The 18,707-nt window shown below is 34.2% G+C and overlaps 1 protein-coding gene across 2 annotated transcripts in view; it reads left to right on the top strand.

The window, feature by feature from the left end:
* The window catches only part of LOC149799047 (circularly permutated Ras protein 1-like), a 91,070-nt gene that overhangs the window by 32,864 nt on the left and 39,499 nt on the right, over positions 1-18,707 (top strand). For both annotated transcript variants that reach the window (XM_089958020.1, XM_089958018.1), the window contains exons 7-10: positions 7,150-7,301; positions 10,920-11,132; positions 13,532-13,616; positions 15,670-15,776. In XM_089958020.1, coding sequence (XP_089814146.1) covers positions 7,150-7,301; positions 10,920-11,132; positions 13,532-13,616; positions 15,670-15,776 — 557 coding nt within the window. The remainder of the gene's footprint in view (positions 1-7,149; positions 7,302-10,919; positions 11,133-13,531; positions 13,617-15,669; positions 15,777-18,707) is intronic.

Consider the following 18,707-nt stretch of genomic DNA (forward strand, 5'->3'; position numbering starts at 1 on the left):
AAGATCCACATGTTAATGATGCGAACTTTCATCTGATTTGTTGAAGTTGTTACCACCTTGGAGACCATATTTCTGATCAAACAGGGAGTCAAAATTTTGTACAAGTCCGATAATGAGTGAGATGCATATAAATGAGTTGATTTTGCATCTGATTGGCTGATCTTGTTGTAACTCAGAATGCCATATATCTGATCTGATTTTGATAAAACTTGATATTTGGGCTTTAGTCATCATGGTCTTGAATAATGATGTAATCTTTTTATGTGATTGATTGTGCTTGTTATCTTTCAAGAAGCCATATATGTGATCCAGCTTTGATCAGAGTTTGGAATATATGTCTATATCAACAAGATTTGGTTGGTTTCAGTAAGGAGCTAGATTTATGCTCATTTTGATCTGCAGTGATGTCTTCACACACATTGTTCATCTATAAAAACAACAGTGGTCACTGATGTTATGGCTGAGTAACATCAACTTTACAAACCCATATTTAGGGGATAATTCAAACAAATGTTTTTTTGGACTGCATCAAGTTTTTGTTAAGTTATGAAAACATATATAATATTAAATTGCTTGTTCTTGTGGCAGTTGATTAACTATTTGTAATTACAATAATGTAATCTAGGTACCCCTATCAGTTAGAATTAATTACAATATATGTTTAGGCTGTGCTCCTGTGAAGTCGTATGGGCAAAATACATGGTGTACTGACCAAGAATTGCACATAAACCTTAATTAACATGGTCATATTTGGAAGTGTGTTCTTGTGCTTATTTGTGATACTTGAACATTAACTTATTTAGTACTGTTTTAATAGTCAACTATCAGCTTTTAAAATATATGCCTGTTTTGTCCACATGATTGATATCAACACCTGCAGTGGGTGCATCACATTTAACCTGGGGATACAACACTAACAGCTTAGCTGAGTTGATGGACCTTCTCAAAAGCTATAAAGTGCTGTCATTTTCACTTTTGTTATACAAGAAGATGAAGCTGACATTTTTAGGGGTAACTTAGATGCCCACTTTGCATGGTAGCATGGCCTCTGGGTGTGGGAATAAGGTGGGAATAAAGCAATAATACTTGATCGAAAGTAAAATAAGAGTACACCTTGATCTGTTACTGGATTATGATATTGCAAAATCTAGGTGTATGCTGTTGATAGTTGGGTGTATATTGTACACCAGCCAAGATTAGTATGTTTAAGTCCTAAAAGCAGAATTGTATAAAGTACAGTTGTTCTTTGCTGGTGTAAAATTTTTAGTTTCTTTTATGAATTTAGATGAATTTTATGTACATATAGTATTCCTGTCACTATATACTAATTAACACAATATCAAAAAGCATAAAATCATATTGAATTTAGTGAAGATATAATCGTAATTGACTTTATTTAGCATAATACATGCCTTAAAGCATATTCCCCTGTTTAATGTAAACTTGAAAAGAAATGTCTGATCTCACACTTCTTGATTGCCGCATTCCTTTTTGGAGGGAAATGGCTGCTAAATGCCATTCAGAACATTATATCTGATGTCTCATTACTACATATGTGCTTTAAATTAGTATAAAAACTGAACATTATGTCTGATGTCGCCTTACCACATATGTGCTTTATATTAGTCTAAAAACTGAACATTATGTCTGATGTCTCATTACCACATATGTGCTTTAAATTAGTCTAAAAACTGAACATTATATCTGATGTCGCATTACCACATATGTGCTTTAAATTAGTCTAATGACTGAACATGATATCTGATGTCTCATTACCACATATGTGCTTTATATTAGTCTAAAAACTGAACATTATGTCTGATGTCTCATTACCACATGTCTTTAAATTAGTCTAAAAACTGATAATTATTTCTGATGTCTCATTACCTATTATGTCTTTAAATTAGTCTAAAAACTGATCATTATGTCTGATGTCTCATTACCACATGCACCTCTCCCACAATAACTCGCGCACAACAGGGTCCACAAACACAGACTGCACTATAAGCAAGGCACTAGTTACCAAGGGACCTCCAGAAATTGAAGAAAATACTTTGACATCGAGAAAAACGTAGCTGGGGGCAGCAGCATTAATGAACTGGGCTGTTTATTGATTGAATCCTCATTTTACAATTACATCGATAACAATTTTTAATAACGCTCTTTTCTAATGAAGTTGTTTGTTATTCTGTTTAAATAACATTTATTTTCAAAATGTCCAACATATGAAAGATTGTTCCAACTGGTTTCAGCAACCATCACATGTATGCAAAAAAAATCTGTGTATTACATCACTGCTTTTTGTTTTCTTGATGAGTCTGGTTCCCGTAGTGGTGTTTAATATTATCCTGCCAAATCAGGAGTCCACAGAACAGGGAACTAGACTACCTGTTGATACACCACCAAACAAGATTCCTTTTTTTCTTCAAAAACACACAACATTTATTTCGTGAGACAATTGTCTACGTCGAAACTCAATTTTTGCATTGTTCAATTAGTACAATATTGATGTCATGATTTTTTTTATCATCCTTGAGGATATTTCTAAGTGCCAGTTCAAAAATTTTCTGAAACTCACTTGCCCACAATGGTCAGTATCTGTGAAACCAAGTTCTTTATTTTATGTAGTATTCATTTTGCTTGGTTGCCTTGTTATATTTGATCACAGTTATGAAAGAGTTGGTTAATTTAAGGTAGTTTATGTTACATGCACAATAACATTTATAAGCGTTCGATTGATCAAATGAAGTGAGTTATCCCGACATACAACCAGGGCCACTAGATTTTAAGTTTGTAGGATTTTTGTGCCTTTTAACTTTTCTTTTATTCCACCTCATTTATTTGATTCAAAAGACATAATTAACATGGTAATACATGGGAAGCCAGGGCCCTGAGTGGCCGAGTGGTCTAAAGCGCTCTCTGTTATGGATCATTGCCATCTCACTTCTGTCTGTTGGGTTCGAGTCTTGGATTCAGCCAATGTGGGTATGTGAGAAAGCTTGCCAGTAGCTTCTCGTGGGTCGGTGGTTCTTTCCAGGATTTTCCCCGGGTTCTTCCTCCACCATTAATACTGGCTGTCATGTATAGCCTATCGTGTGCTGAAAAATGACATTAAACCCTACAACAACAACAACAACAACAACAAAGGAAGCCAGCTTTAGATTCAGTGCAACAATACAACAAATACTTCCGGAAGTCAGTTATTAAAACATGGTCAGCACTTAATTAGGTTCTTAGAGAAACGCTTGCGGACATAGCTGTTATGGTAGATTGACGCATTTTATGTTTAATTACAAGAGGACACATTGCATTTATGATGATTACACTTAAAAGGAACTAAAAGATAGAACTAGAACAAAAATTTCAATTGATAAAAAAATTATCTAATTTGTATTTATTTATTAAAGTACTGCCTCCACTCATCATGACATTTTCATTGATTGAAATTTCCTTACATATAGTTAATTGCAGTGTACTAGAAATGTCGTTTGGAAAGAAAATTTAAAACAGTTGTATGAGTTTTTTTTAAATTTGATATTTCAAAGTGTTGATTAAAATTTCCAGGTCCTATCTACTGTTTTTGATGATAAAACGAGCGATACATCAGAGTTTCCGTTACCAATTTTGATTGCAATTTTCTTCAAGTTCAACAAATAGGGATTAAGTTTTAGGGTATTTTCTGGTTTAAAAAATGGGAGCCATGCCTGACCCCACGTTATATTGTAGGTTATTTTTAGATGCCCAAGCCTTACTACATGCAAAGAGATTCCAAAAATCTGTAACTGGGTTCAGGTTATATTTTGATAGGCACTGTTTTTTATTGCCCTTGAGAGTGAAAGGTTAGACCCATGGGAATGAAATATTTCAGATTTATGTCTTATTTAAGATCCTTTAATGTCAGAAACAAAACCTGTTGGCTGCAGTTGTTACTCCTTTCTGTTCTGAAGGAAGATGGAATATAGTTGATATGCATTTTAATGTTAAATTCCATTATGGGTTCTGAATGACTGCTCATATGTATCAGACCATGTGCAATTACTGAGTTCTCAAATCAAACACACCCTGAATAATCTCAGTCTGATACGTGTAAATTGAATCATGTACTATTACCAAGTTCTCAAATCAAACACACCCTGAATAATCTCAGTCTGATGCATGTAAACTGAACCATGTACTATTACTGAATTCTCAAATCAAACACATCCTGAATAATCTCAGTCTGATACATGTTTAGCATATTTCTGTGTGCAGAATAAGGTTACTTTGTTTACCATATATCATGGTCGTCTATGCCATCAACCTCTTGAACCTGACAATTAATCCCATGATAGTATAATGTCCGTAGGAGGAATCAAAGGTCAGAAGGTTATTTTCTTAACAATATTTGTTGGTATGGCACCTTTATTACCATATCAAATCACATAATAAATTATATAGTCAATATAATGCTTGAAATAGGGTTTATGTTTCATTATTTATGTGGTTTATGTTTCATTATTTTTAGTGGACATAAAAGATATTTGGTGCATGTCAGTCTAGTTTTTTTTGTGTGTGTTTGTTTCTTGTCCAAGCATATCAAAGTATTATCAATGTTTCTAATTTTGTATGCATGCAATAGTCTGGGTCAACTATCTAACATTTACACTAATTACACTAATTAATTATGACCAACATGAACAGCCAGCTTTGCATTCCGGTTTGAAGTGTAAATACCATAAGGGAAACCCATCAATATTCTTTATAAAATGGAGGTGGTACAAGTTTCTTTCATTCTACTATTGCTTTTGAAGTCCCCCCACCCCCAGTAGGCTTGCTTACATAGCGCCCTCCTGCTTGTTGTAAGGGGCTATAGTGGAGACAACCTCTTTGTTCCTTGATACATCCCTTGATAATGTTCTACCTGGAAAAGTCTTCAACTTTTTTAAAGAGTACAATCATTATAAAAATCAGATTTTCTATGTTAATGATTTTCCTATATTTTACTTATATTTTTGTTTTGTATGCCGTTTTCATACCTGAACCTGTTTGGTGATTTTTAGCCAGGGTTGTGTTTCTGTCCCATTAAACCCTATACACACATGAAGTTCTTTTTGGCAGTTTCTGTTTTCTTTGGGTTGCTAATGTCATATGATGTATTAACCCTACTGATGGCCAGCAGATAATCAAAAGCAGACAGAGAAAGTAGATAATACATACTCTAAAAACTGTATGCCAGTCACTTACAAATTAAGGTAATTTGGTGTAGGGAAAATCTGTACAAAATATGAGATATCCCTGATGTGTGATGATAAAAGAAGGGACAGAACAAATAAGGAGTTAGAGCTATTGTTGAGACAACAGATATTTTCACACGTTTATGGTTACATGCTGATGTAAGTGAAAGTATCATCTGTAAACATAAAACCTGATGAACAGCAGATGTTTAGACAGATGGTAAAACTATTTAGCTATATGACGTCAGTTTTAGCCAACATATGTTTTAGTTCCAAGTACTGAGAGAGAATTCCATGAGTTTCTGTAATTTATTACACTTCTTACCAATTATAATGCTTGGGGTCCATAACCTCTGACTGTGACCTTTACTTTTAATTGGCACCTTATAGCCATTATTGTTCTGTTATGCCATTAATACATGCATTTTAAAAGCTGATTGCTAATGTAGCTATGCAAGAAAGTTTGCCAGTTTTTTCCCATAGGTTCACGGTTCTTCCCAGTGTTCTCCCTAGTTCTTCCTCCACTAAATATACTGGCTGCCATGTATAACCCATTGTGTACTGAAAAATGGCATTAAACGCATAACAATGACAAAAGTCACTGTACAGAATTTGACCATATTTTATAGAAAAGGTACTGGAATCGAGGCTTTCAGATTTATACAAATGATGTCAATTTGCCATCATTTATGGCTGCTGTTACTAAAAATAGAAAAACCTTTTACAACTTATTCTCAAAAGGCACTCAAGTTAACTTGGCCAAATTTGACATAAAACATACAAACCTAAAAGCCTTTCAGACTTATACAAACCACTATCAAATATAACTACTGTTACTAAAACAATAGAAACAGTCAAACAACTTTATCTCAGGAAGTCTTAAGCAGAATTTTACCAATTTTATTTGCATCGAGATGAAAAATCTATCAAGAAGTCATTGAGCTCCATGAGTTTGAAACTCTAGTTTCTGAAACTGACCTGGAATTCATGAAGGCAGAATTGTCCTTTATGAACGTTTTTCTTGAACTTTGCTCTATATGATCACACTTCAAATGCATGTGTTCCCAATCCAATCACACTTAAATGCATGCATTCCCAGTCCAATCACACTTCAAATGCATGCATTCCCAGTCCAATCATGCTTTTAATTTTTTCAAATGCATGTGTTCCCAGTCCAATCATGCTTTTAATTTTTTCAAATGCATGCATTCCCAGTCCAATCACACTTCTAATCTTTTCAAATGCATGTGTTGCCAGTCCAATCACACTTCTAATTTTGTCAAATGCATGTGTTCCAAGTCGACAGTAACAAGACAAAGTTCAGTACACCTTACTGACAATTGTGTGGGCCCCGAGTGGCCGAGTGGTCTAAAGTACTCTCCGTTACGGATCACTGCCATCTCACCTGTCTGCATGGGTTTGAGTCTCGGATTCAGCTAATGTGGGTATGTGAGAAGCTTGCCAGTAGCTTCTAATGGGTTGGTGGTTCTTACTGGGGTTTTCCGGGTTCTTCCTCCACCATTAATACTGGCCGCCATGTATAGTCTATCGTGTGCTGAAAAATGACGTTAAAACCTACAACAACAACAATAACTGACAATTGTTCTGACTTAAAAAAAAAATACTGGATACCATATTGAATAGGTTATGTAAGGGTTGCTGGTCTGTAACAATTTGATTAAATTGGACAGGATCCTGGTTTGAAGATCTTTGAATTTGACACAAATAATGTTGATCTGCTATAAGGTATGGCTAAGATACTAAAACCAGAGAAACTTCAACAAATTTCTTTTTTTATTACTATTTAACAGACATTTGGGAAACTCTGAAATGAAAAATACACATGTGGACTCCTTGGTTTTGAAGACTGTTAAGCTTCTCTACTATACTGGGATGCACTCTTCACTTTTGTCAATTCGTTTATTTGTTCTTGCAGGTGGAGATCATTGGAGATGGAAAGACACCCCTTGTCTCAATAGTTGGAGATAAATTGAAGGATAGTGAGCAACTGAAATCCAGCTGTGCTGATATTGCACTACCTGGTGCTATCAAGGACAGCAGAAAATCTCTTGGAGAAAAGTTGTTTGAGTAAGTGAGACATACTTTTTTCTTGTAAAATACACAAAGTTTTGACACACACACACACACACATTGAATATGTTGTCAGCTGTAATATCTGTCTCTTTTTAATAAAATAAGACCTTTCAGTGAACCTGTAAAATCCATTTTTTCCAGAAAGTTCAGTCATTGTATCCTTTTTTCTTATTCCACTTGCAAACAGATTTTCTTGGAGGGTATCCTGTAGTGGGCTTGTCAGTCTGTCTGTCCATCCCCCTTTATGTACTTAATATCTCCTGAACCCTTTGATATAACTACACATTGTGTCCTGAACCCTTTGATATAACTACACATTGTGTCCTGAACCCTTTGATATAACTACACATTGTGTCCTGAACCCTTTGATATAACTACACATTGTGTCCTGAACCCTTTGATATAACTACACATTGTGTCCTGAACCCTTTGATATAACTACACATTGTGTCCTGAACCCTTTGATATAACTACACATTGTGTCCTGAACCCTTTGATATAACTACACATTGTGTCCTGAACCCTTTGATATAACTACACATTGTGTCCTGAACCCTTTGATATAACTACACATTGTGTCCTGAACCCTTTGATATAACTACACATTGTGTCCTGAACCCTTTGATATAACTACACATTGTGTCCTGAACCCTTTGATATAACTACACATTGTGTCCTGAACCCTTTGATATAACTACACATTGTGTCCTGAACCCTTTGAGAATGGGGCCTTGAAACATGGTATTGCAGTATTGCTTCCATAAGCAATCAAAATTAAATTCGCCAGAATGGCTCAGCCACTTTTGTCAATCTTAGTAGGAATATTTCTTAGCACATGCAGTATGGAAATCTAGTCTGCCATGGCTTCCCTAGCAATGATGTGGCTTCCGTAGCAACCAATTGGAAAACCAATTACTGATATCTCTGGAACAGGGTGGCTCCCCTAGCAATTGTGTACCTTCCATAGCAACTATATGAAAAACCTATTTTCAACTTCTCCAGAATGGCTGTGCCAGGTTCAATTGTACCAGGTAGGATTGTTCCTCAGGACACTATCAAAATTGTGTTAGACATGGCTTCCTTATCCATAGTAACCTGGAAAGCCTATATTCAACTTCTCAGAGTGGCTGAACAAGATTTAATCAGACCTGGTAGAAGTGTTCCTATGTGTAAAAGATATAGTTGTAGAGTATTTGCCACAAATTTTATTTAGTTTTTCATTTTGTTTTATAAAAGATGTTATAGATATAACCAGTGATAAAGATGTGTTTGCCTGACAATTTGTTTGACAATGTCAAGAATCTAGTCCTGGATTATCATGCAAAAGGTCTTTTGATGGTGGAAGTTCAGCAGCTGCTTCAAAATAATAAATTTTCAAACCATTTCATGCAGTACATTCATGTTATGTTCTGTTTTCATTCATCATTCTTTCTTCTGCATTCTGTGTGTACATGGTCTATTACAAGCCAATTGATACATCAAAGACTGAAAAAAACAAATTGTCTGGTTTGTTGCAATAAATCTGCTAAACATGTTTATGCAGATGGTGTTTCTTAATTATCTTCATGATTTGGTAAACTATAAACCTCTGGGTTTATTCACATTATCACAGCACAAAAAAAGAAAAAGAACCAGCACAACTTTTGAGATGTGAGATCAATAGTTAACTCATGTTCACAGCATGATTAATTTGCCAACTCTCTTGCCACCACAAAAGTGTAGAGAGGCACTAACCTGACCAACCTCTTTTGTCAATGTGCAAATGGAAGAGCTGGCCATATGTTATAACAAAGATGGCAGCTCAGTTGCAGTATATGCCTGTTTTTTGTTAGCATATTTTTGTCACAGTAAATTGCCATGCCATTGAGTGAGGAAGAGATGACTATTGCCAGTTGTTACAACACTAAATTTGTATTCAGTAAAAAAAATGCAGCTAAATATAAAAAGACATTGACTGAACTCTTCATTCCAGTTAGCACTTCTAATTCATTTTTAATAAATCAGGCTATAATAGTTAGCAGTAAATTGCTTATTAAATTCAGCCAGGAAAAATAGAAATTGTGCACATGAGGACATTATGAAGCTTGTCATTCTGGTGAAACTGTGCCACATTAAAAATTACCCATAAAGCATTGCCTGACTTGTATACATATTACAACCAAAGATGAATCTATGTTTTCTTGGCAAATGGATGCAATCAGATTTGGGAACAATGAAGTATTTTTCAAGTTCCACATTAGTTAATATTATCAGAGGTTGACTGAAATCAGTGAAAACAAATGAAAAGTGTTTTAAGTTTTAACTTGAAAGATTTTTTTATGAAGTTAAGGCAAGGATTGTAATATATATTACACATACAAATATTGTGATTCGTGTTCTGATACATGATTGTTCAAAATCCCCATTTCTTTTAAAGTGCATGCGTATTAAATAATATCTTAACCACACATGATGTATCACAATCTCTTGAAAACTTTTGGCAATACATCTCTTGAAAACTGTCCATTTGGCAGTACCTCCCTTGAAGACTGTCCATTTGGTATTACTTCTCTTGAAAACTGTCCATTTGGCAGTACTTCTTGAAAACTCAATTTGGCAATATATCTCTTGATAAATATCCTTTTGGCAGAATTTCTCTTCAAAATGCACCATTTGATAATACATCTCTTGAAAACTGTCCATTTGGCATTATATCTCTTGCAAACTGTCCATTTGGCATTATATCTCTTGCAAACTGTCCATTTGGTAGTACCTCCCTTGAAGACTGTCCATTTGGTATTACTTCTCTTGAAAACTGTCCATTTGGCAGTACTTCTTGAAAACTCAATTTGGCAATATATCTCTTGATAAATATCCTTTTGGCAGAATTTCTCTTCAAAATGCACCATTTGATAATGCATCTCTTGAAAACTGTCCGTTTGGCAGTGTATCTCTTGAATACTGTCCATTTGGCTGTGCTTGTCCTGAAACCTATGCATATGGCAATACATCTCCATACTTGAACGCTGTCCATTTAGTAGTATATCTCTAGGCTTTAAAACTGCCCATTTGGCATTACATCTCTTGATAACTGTCCATTTAGCAGTAAATCTCTTGAAAGCTGTCCACATGGCATTTTTTCTCTTGAAAAAGGCAATACATTTCTTGACTTGAAAACTGTCCATTTGGCAATACGTCTCTTGACTTGAAAACTGTCAGTTTCACAATACATCTCTTGACTTGATAACTCCATTTTGCAGTACATCTCTTGACTTGAAAACTGTCCATTTGGCCATACATATCTCGACTTGAAAACTGTCCATTTGGCCATACATATCTCGACTTGAAAACTGTACATTTGGCAATACATCTTGTCAAAACTTTCCATTTTGCAGAATATCTATAGAAAACTTCCATTTGGCAGTGTATCTCTTGAAAACTGTATGTTAGACAGTACAGTTTTGTGAGGATGAGGTATAAAAACTTTTTACCATGATCATAAAGAATCAAGAGGAGTTTCAGCAAGAATTACAAAATATGTATCAGTTTTTATCAGACCCAGTTTTGTTGATATTGCTTGCTTAATGTTTTCTTAAAAAACTTATTTGAATCAATATGTCCATTATTTTTCAGTCTTGAGGAGGGAGGTGGCACAGCTCTTGGTCCTGCTTTGTTGGTTTCTGTGACAATTGCCTCAAAACATCCAGGGTCAAAAGTCATCTTGTGTACAGATGGACTGGCAAATGTGGGACTGGGGAAGCTGGAGGACTACAACAGAAATGATGAGGAGGCTGAACAAGCTGCAAGATTCTATGAAGATATTGGAAATATGGCTGTGGAAAAGGGGTAGGTGGCATATTTCTAGAATATGGAGTCTTACAAAAATGAAGCAACATACAGTTGAATCAAGAATTGTAGTAGCAACTGTACATTTATTCAAGTCTTCTGATTTATAGAGCATTGTTTCTATGTTGCATGTTATAATAAATTCATACCTGTTTTTCATGAGTGCACTTTATTCTTGTTATAGGGAATGGTAAAAAGATAGGATGTGAGTAAAAAATTTCCATTGGTTGAAGTGTATCAGACTGAATGATATTAGAATTTAGATAGAACACGTTTCTGTAATGGCTGCATCAGACAATTTATATCTAGGGAATAATGATGAAAAGTTTTAATTTCAGTTTATTTTGTTAAATCATGTATGTTACTTTAGGAGGAAAAATCTTGTTCTCTGTTGTTAGATTTATAATTTTGATAATTATTATAATTCAACACTTGGAAAATTACTTCAATAATAAATAGTTCTGTTCATTTAGAAAGAGAGGAAACGACTTTTACTTTAGTAAATGCATATTGTGAGGAATTGTGATTACATTTGTTTTAAACTAATTAATTTGGTTTGATAACCAAGATTTGCTAACTAAAATGTTCTTGTGCATTGAGTTTAGGAAGATACCAGCATCTTTCTTTGCAAAATCAGTTTCGTTTAGAACTCTTCAATTTGCAGAATGTTCTTTATGCTAATTAATTTAAAAAATCTGTATGATTTTATTGACCTTTAATTAAATACAGAGTCATCAGCTTGAAACATCTGTAAAGAAATAGGTCATAATTTAACCTCTTTATCTGATATATAGGTCTGTTCAATATAATACTTATCATAACACTGTCCATGGAAACCATGCAGTATACCACTTTATAAAGAGATAACTTTTAAATTAGGTACAAGATCCTTCTAATTCTGCTAGTACATAATGAAAAGGGAGCCATATCTGCCTTATGAAAAATTTTATAGTGAGAGAGTACTGCATTTTTAATTAGGCTACAATCAATTTGATTCTGTTAATACATCTCTGTGTCCTTACATACATCAAGTCATCCTGGGAAGGTAAATTAGTATCATTGTGTAGAAATAACTTGACTAGAAAAAATAATTTTGTTTTACATATGCTGATGACTTAAATAGTTTTTCATGCCATGAACATAATTTTCCATTTAAGAAAAAATTACTTTGATTTCTTTTTTATTAAGACTTGTGTGGTAAAAATCTTGGTAGAACAGTTATACACAGACTGTTTTACCTAGGTTTATGTAGCATATGAAGTTTGGTGCGTGTGTGTGTGTGTGTTTTTGTGTGTGTAGACTGTAGGTTGCTGTGCCATTTAAATGATGATTTGCTGTGATATTAATTTTTTGTCATGGCTCGGCTTGTGTTTTGCAGATAGCTAAATTTGTATTCATGTAAAAACAGTACTAGACTGTATCATGGTATTCATGTAATTAACAGGACTAGACTATATCCATGTAATTAACATGACTGGACTATATCGTGGAATTCATGTAATTAACATGACCAAACTACATCATGGTATTCTTGTAATTAACAGGACTAGACTGGACTAGACTGTATTATGGTATTCATGTAGTTAACAGGACCAAACTACATCATGGTATTCATGTAATAAACAGGACTAGATTTTATATATATATATATATATATATATACACACACACACACACATATATATATATATATATATATATATATATATATATATATATATATATCATGATATGTGATTAACAGGACTAAATTATATATATATATCATGGTATTCGTGTAATTAATAGGACCGAACTAGATCAAAGTATTCATGTAATAAACAGGACTAGACAATATATCATGGTATTTGTGTAATTAACAGGACCCAGTTACATCATGGTATTTGCATAATTAACAGGACTAGACTATATCATGGTATTTGCATAATTAACAGGACTAGACTATATCATGGTATCCATGTAATTAACATTACCAAACTACATCATAGTATAGGAAAATTAACATGACCAAACTGCATCATGGTTTTCATGTAATTAACATGACCAGATTATATAGTGCTATTTATGTAATTCACAAGACCAGACCACATGATCATGGTATGCATGTAATTAACTGGAACAACTAAATCATTGCATTCATATAATGACCATAAACCAACTACATTATGGTATTCATGCCTTTAACAGGACGGGACTATTTTGTGGGATACATAGAATTACCTTGACCAGACTACATCATGGTATAGGATGCCTTTCTCAGTTTATGTTTTGAAGTACAAACAAAAGCGTCATTTTTATTTTTTAAAACATGGATATTGAAAATAAGTAAGTTCAGAGTATAACAATTTATATTTATGGGATAAATATTTTGTTCATGTTATAATAATACTTTTGTTTAGGGTGTCTGTGTCTGTGATTACCATAAAGGGAACAGACTGCAAACTGGTGGAACTTGGCAAACTGGCAGATACAACAGGGGGTCAGGTAGGTATATATTCTTGCATGTAAGGGCTGCCTCATTTAAAGATACATGATTTTTTTTAATGTGTCAGGGTACTCTGATTACTCATATGTTGTTTTTTTTTTTAATGCAAAATTCTAAATTACACCTGTGATTGCTCCACAATGAGAGTGCCTTTCCTGGGTCCTTGGTGTATTTTACTGGTACAGGCAAAATTGCTTTCTCTTTATTTATCATTGAGTTCCACCTCACATACTGTATATGTGTAGGTTAATTAGCAGCAGTTTTATATCATGACACAATATTAGGGATCAAAATTCTATACAGAATCAATCAGACTGAGTAATTGAAATGAATGAATCATTGGCATAGAAAAAAATCTGACTAACAGTGATGTTAACAGTTATGATTAAAGACGATTGCCTTTCTAGGAGTTACTGTACCTTAGTGGTTAGCTTGCTGGACTCCTAACCAAAAGGATGCAGGTTTGAATCCAGGGTTGCTAGCATGGTGTGCCCTTGAGCAAGGCACTTTTTACTCCAATTACCTCAGCAATAAATAATCGGCTTGTGTTTATGTGCCAGAAAACTCAAAACTAAACCTAACTCAGACTTGATACACTTCTACCTAAATTATTACAGACTGACAAAACTGATAATAAATATATTTTGAAATAAGGTGTAATATTGCAGTATTGTTGTTGATAATGTTGTTGATCAGTATCATTTTGGAAGTAATATTCTTAGGTCTCTAATGACGGAAACCTCTTGATCTAATGCATTCTAACTACATTATACACATGTTGATAATGGCATCACATGACCAGACCTCATGATGATTAGAAGTGTGTCTGCATATTTTATGCAGACAGCTCAACTATAAATACATACAGAACTCTTTCGGTGTGTTCAAATTATGCATTGTTTTAATTACTTGAAGCATTTAGTCCACAGTTATCTGCCTGTTCTGCTGTAAACACAGTGTATGGTGGTATGTTCAATCAACATAAATTATGGTATCATTTCAAGTATCAGACGTTCTGTACACATTTGTAATGATAGTACTTGATCATTAGGATAACACTTGCTGTCATGTACACATTTGTAATGGTAGTACTTGATCATTAGGATAACACTTGCTGTTATGTTACCATTACTTTCCACAAATACAAACTCCACTTCCCACCCTGTCTTAAATCCTCTATTCTCATCTTCATATTTACATTTTCTAGATGTTTGTAAAAATATATGGATGGCTCTTTCCAATATTGCCACCAATATTGCAGCTCCCAAAGGTCATCTAGTGTGCCACCCCTGTGCTGTATTATCAGATACTCCACTGAACTAGTCTTGGTCATTATGCCATTTGACACATTAAAAAAAGGCATGCTAAACATCGTTATAATTATAAATCTGTCTTATAGTGCAAGTTTTTTTTGTTTTGCAATGTTTTCAGAATATTCCATAGAATTGAAAAACAATGATGTTACTTGTAATTCCAAACCAGAGATTAAACTACCAAATATATTGAGTTCTGGTCAACAACTGTGCCAGATTTATAGGGTTTTTAAATAACCTAAACCTTACAGCATGGGACATGTTATTGTATTTGTTGGTGTTGTGCCATTTTTGTTTCTTTCCCTGATTTATAGGTGAAACATTAATAAAAAATTTAAATTTGTATGCACAAAAACAATATGAAAATCTTTTTCAGAGTAAGTAGAATAATTTTGTCTTGTCTGTGAATGTTGAGACATAGTGATATCTTTTCCTCTCAACATGTCCATGTCAGCAGTGTCAAGCTCTATATCAGTATTGTCAGGTTTTATGTCAGCAGTGTCAAGCTCTATATCAGTATTGTCAGGTTTTATGTCAGCAGTGTCAAGCTCTATATCAGTATTGTCAGGTTTTATATCAGCAGTGTCAGGTTCTTTATCAACAGTGTTGGGTGCTGTGTTACAGATTTTGAAAATCACATACCTTTTATACCAGTGACTATATTCACCTGCAGCTTTAGTACAAAGTTAGTGCCCAAACTTGCTTGAAATTAAAACCAGCCATGCCATGCTAATTTCAGGTGAATATTGTGGATCCAATGAAATTGACACAGGAGTTCAGCACAATTTTAGCTAACCAGGTGATTGCTACAAATGTGGTTGCTACCTTCATCCTTCACAAACAACTGTAAGTAGAACCGTGTATACAGACTATATATGCAATTTACTTTTGTTGAAGTACTTATAGGCCACAAATAATTTTGGAATTTTTTAACGCTTGTATAGGTTTCATCAGATATGTTCACAGACAAAGGATGATTAGATAAAAAGAATAACAGTATTAAAGATAAGGGATGGTATGCAAAATAGATAACCATAAAATGTAAAGTGGAGGTTATTGTATCCCAGACCCAGTCATAATATTAGATCATATACAGGCAAATGCTGTGATGAATATCAGAATCACATTAGAAACAAAACCTTGTATGCGAAAGGACAAAACATGATATGTGAAAGGACACATTATGAATTCAGATTTTGATTTTGTTTTGATTAGTTGAAAAAGGGCAAATTTAAATTTACTTCATCCTTGCATAAAGGCCTTTAAGTTTTATACAGGTGATTCTGATCTTCCATTCAGTATATCTACCATACTGAATAAAAATAGAAAACCCTGTAACAACTTCTTTGCAAAAAAATGTTGAACAGTTTGGACAAATTTTGATAGAAAGCATCTTGGATTAAAGACCTTTTTACTTTGTAAAAATAGTACTTATCCACCAGCAAATATGGTAGGTGTTACTAAAACAAGAAAACCTTTAAACAACTTCTGCAAAATAATTGCTGAACAGAATATGATCAGATTTGACAGAACATTGTGGTGTGAAGGCCTTTCAGATTTGATAGCATTGTGGCATGAAGTCCTTTCAGATTTGACAGAGAACATTGTGGTATGAAGGCCTTTCAGATTTGACAGAGAACATTGTGGTATGAAGGCCTTTCAGATTTGACAGAACATTGTGGTATGAAGGCCTTTCAGATTTGACAGAACATTGTGGTATGAAGGCCTTTCAGATTTGACAGCATTGTGGCATGGAGGCCTTTTAGATTTGACAGAGCAGTGTGGCATGGAGACTTTTTAGATTTGACAGCATTGTGGCTTGGAGACCTTTCAGATCTGACAGCATTATGGCATGGAAGCCTTTAAGATTTGACAGCATTGTGGTATGGATGACTTTCAGATTTGACAGCATTGTGGCATGGAGGCCTATCCGATTTGACAGCATTGTGGCATGGAGGCCTTTCCTTTTTTGCACAGGTGATGCTAATCTGATGTAAAATATAGCTTTTATTACTCAGAATGGAAAAACTTGTAAATGTCTTGGTCTGATAAAACATTGAACAGGATTTGACCAAAAAAGCATTCTGGCATGAAGGCCTCTGGTCCTCTTGTTATTACCGTCATTCATCAGTCTGCAGGAATATAAGTCTATATTGTCCATTATGGATTTATATACAGATTGTAATGTTAACAAGCTGTATGAATGACATTTGGACTTCTGCCATTGTTATGATATTATAATTGTATCAGTTTTTATTGTCCTCCTACTTTTTAAATGAAGAACCATTTAACCAGAAAGATCATTTATGTTGATCAACTCTTGAAATATGAGGGCAGTTTACCTTTAGATACTTTCATATCCTATACATGTATGTGGTTGTATTTTTGGCCATGTCCCTGTTTCATATCCTATACATGTATGCAGTTGTATTTTTGGCCATGCCCCTGTTTCATATCCTATACATGTATGCAGTTGTATTTTTGGCCATGCCCCTGTTTCATATCCTATACATGTATGCAGTTGTATTTTTGGCCATGCCCCTGTTTCATATCCTATACATGTATGCAATTGTATTTTTGGCCATGCCCCTGTTTCATATCCTATACATGTATGCGGTTGTGTTTTTGGCCATGCCCCTGTTTCATATCCTATACATGTATGCAGTTGTATTTTTGGCCATGCCCCTGTTTCATATCCTATACATGTATGCGGTTGTATTTTTGGCCATGCCCCTGTTTCATATCCTATACATGTATGCAGTTGTATTTTTGGCCATGCCCCTGTTTCATATCCTATACATGTATGCAGTTGTATTTTTGGCCATGTCCCTGTTTCACAAATAATTTGTTCATACAAAAGCTGATGAAAACCTTAAATTTACATTCTGTATGACACTTTTGTTTTTATGCATGAAGATATCAAACAAAACACACACATTACATTTATTCAGAACAATAATTATACTCTGTGACTGAGACATTTCTTTTGATAGATGACTAATTACCATAGAAAGCCTTGATAAATGCTCACTTATTGAAAACAAATTAAACATTTTCAATAGTCGCTTTTTCGATATACATAATTACATCTTTTTCTTTTCTTTTTCAACTATGTTACCCAATCCGAGTACATCAGAAGCACTTCCACCACCTTGCAAATTAAGCCCTCCTATAAATCTTGTTGCTTGTTTTTTGTTCTACTCCAGCTTTATTTTTATTTCTCATTTTGTCATAGGTGAAAAATTCACACTTTATTTGTCTAACTTCATCATACAATACCTAAGTCAGTGTCATTTTAATTATTGATTAAGGTCTGTGATACTTTAATTCATCTCCATACTCTGCATTCCACCAATCATTTACCTCATATTACATGATAGTAGGTCATTCTTGTAACTATTTTAGACATTTCTGATTGTTATTGGCATCTTCTTCATGGTAAGTTTACATAACCTTTGACAAGTTTCACCTGTATATGCCATTGTTTTTGCATCTGTAATTACAGACAGAGTGTAAGATTGCAAACATTTTCAGCTGGTGAAAGATGACTTGGTTACATGTCTCAATCATATGGGATGCAATTCAGGTCATATCTGCACACAGTGGTCAGAAAATTTATGTGTGACTATCTTGGCCAACCAAATTAATTGGACAAGAAAGAAAGCAAGGAAATGCAACAGGAAAGCTGTAGACTCCATTAATATCACTGTAAATACTGCCTCCGTTAACAGTTTCCTAATTGCAGAAGCAATATAAGCAAACCACATTGTTGTGGGC

Source organism: Sinohyriopsis cumingii, chromosome 5, assembly GCF_028554795.1.
Source record: "Sinohyriopsis cumingii isolate HCF-2022 chromosome 5, ASM2855479v2, whole genome shotgun sequence".
NCBI classification, from domain to species: domain Eukaryota; kingdom Metazoa; phylum Mollusca; class Bivalvia; order Unionida; family Unionidae; genus Sinohyriopsis; species Sinohyriopsis cumingii.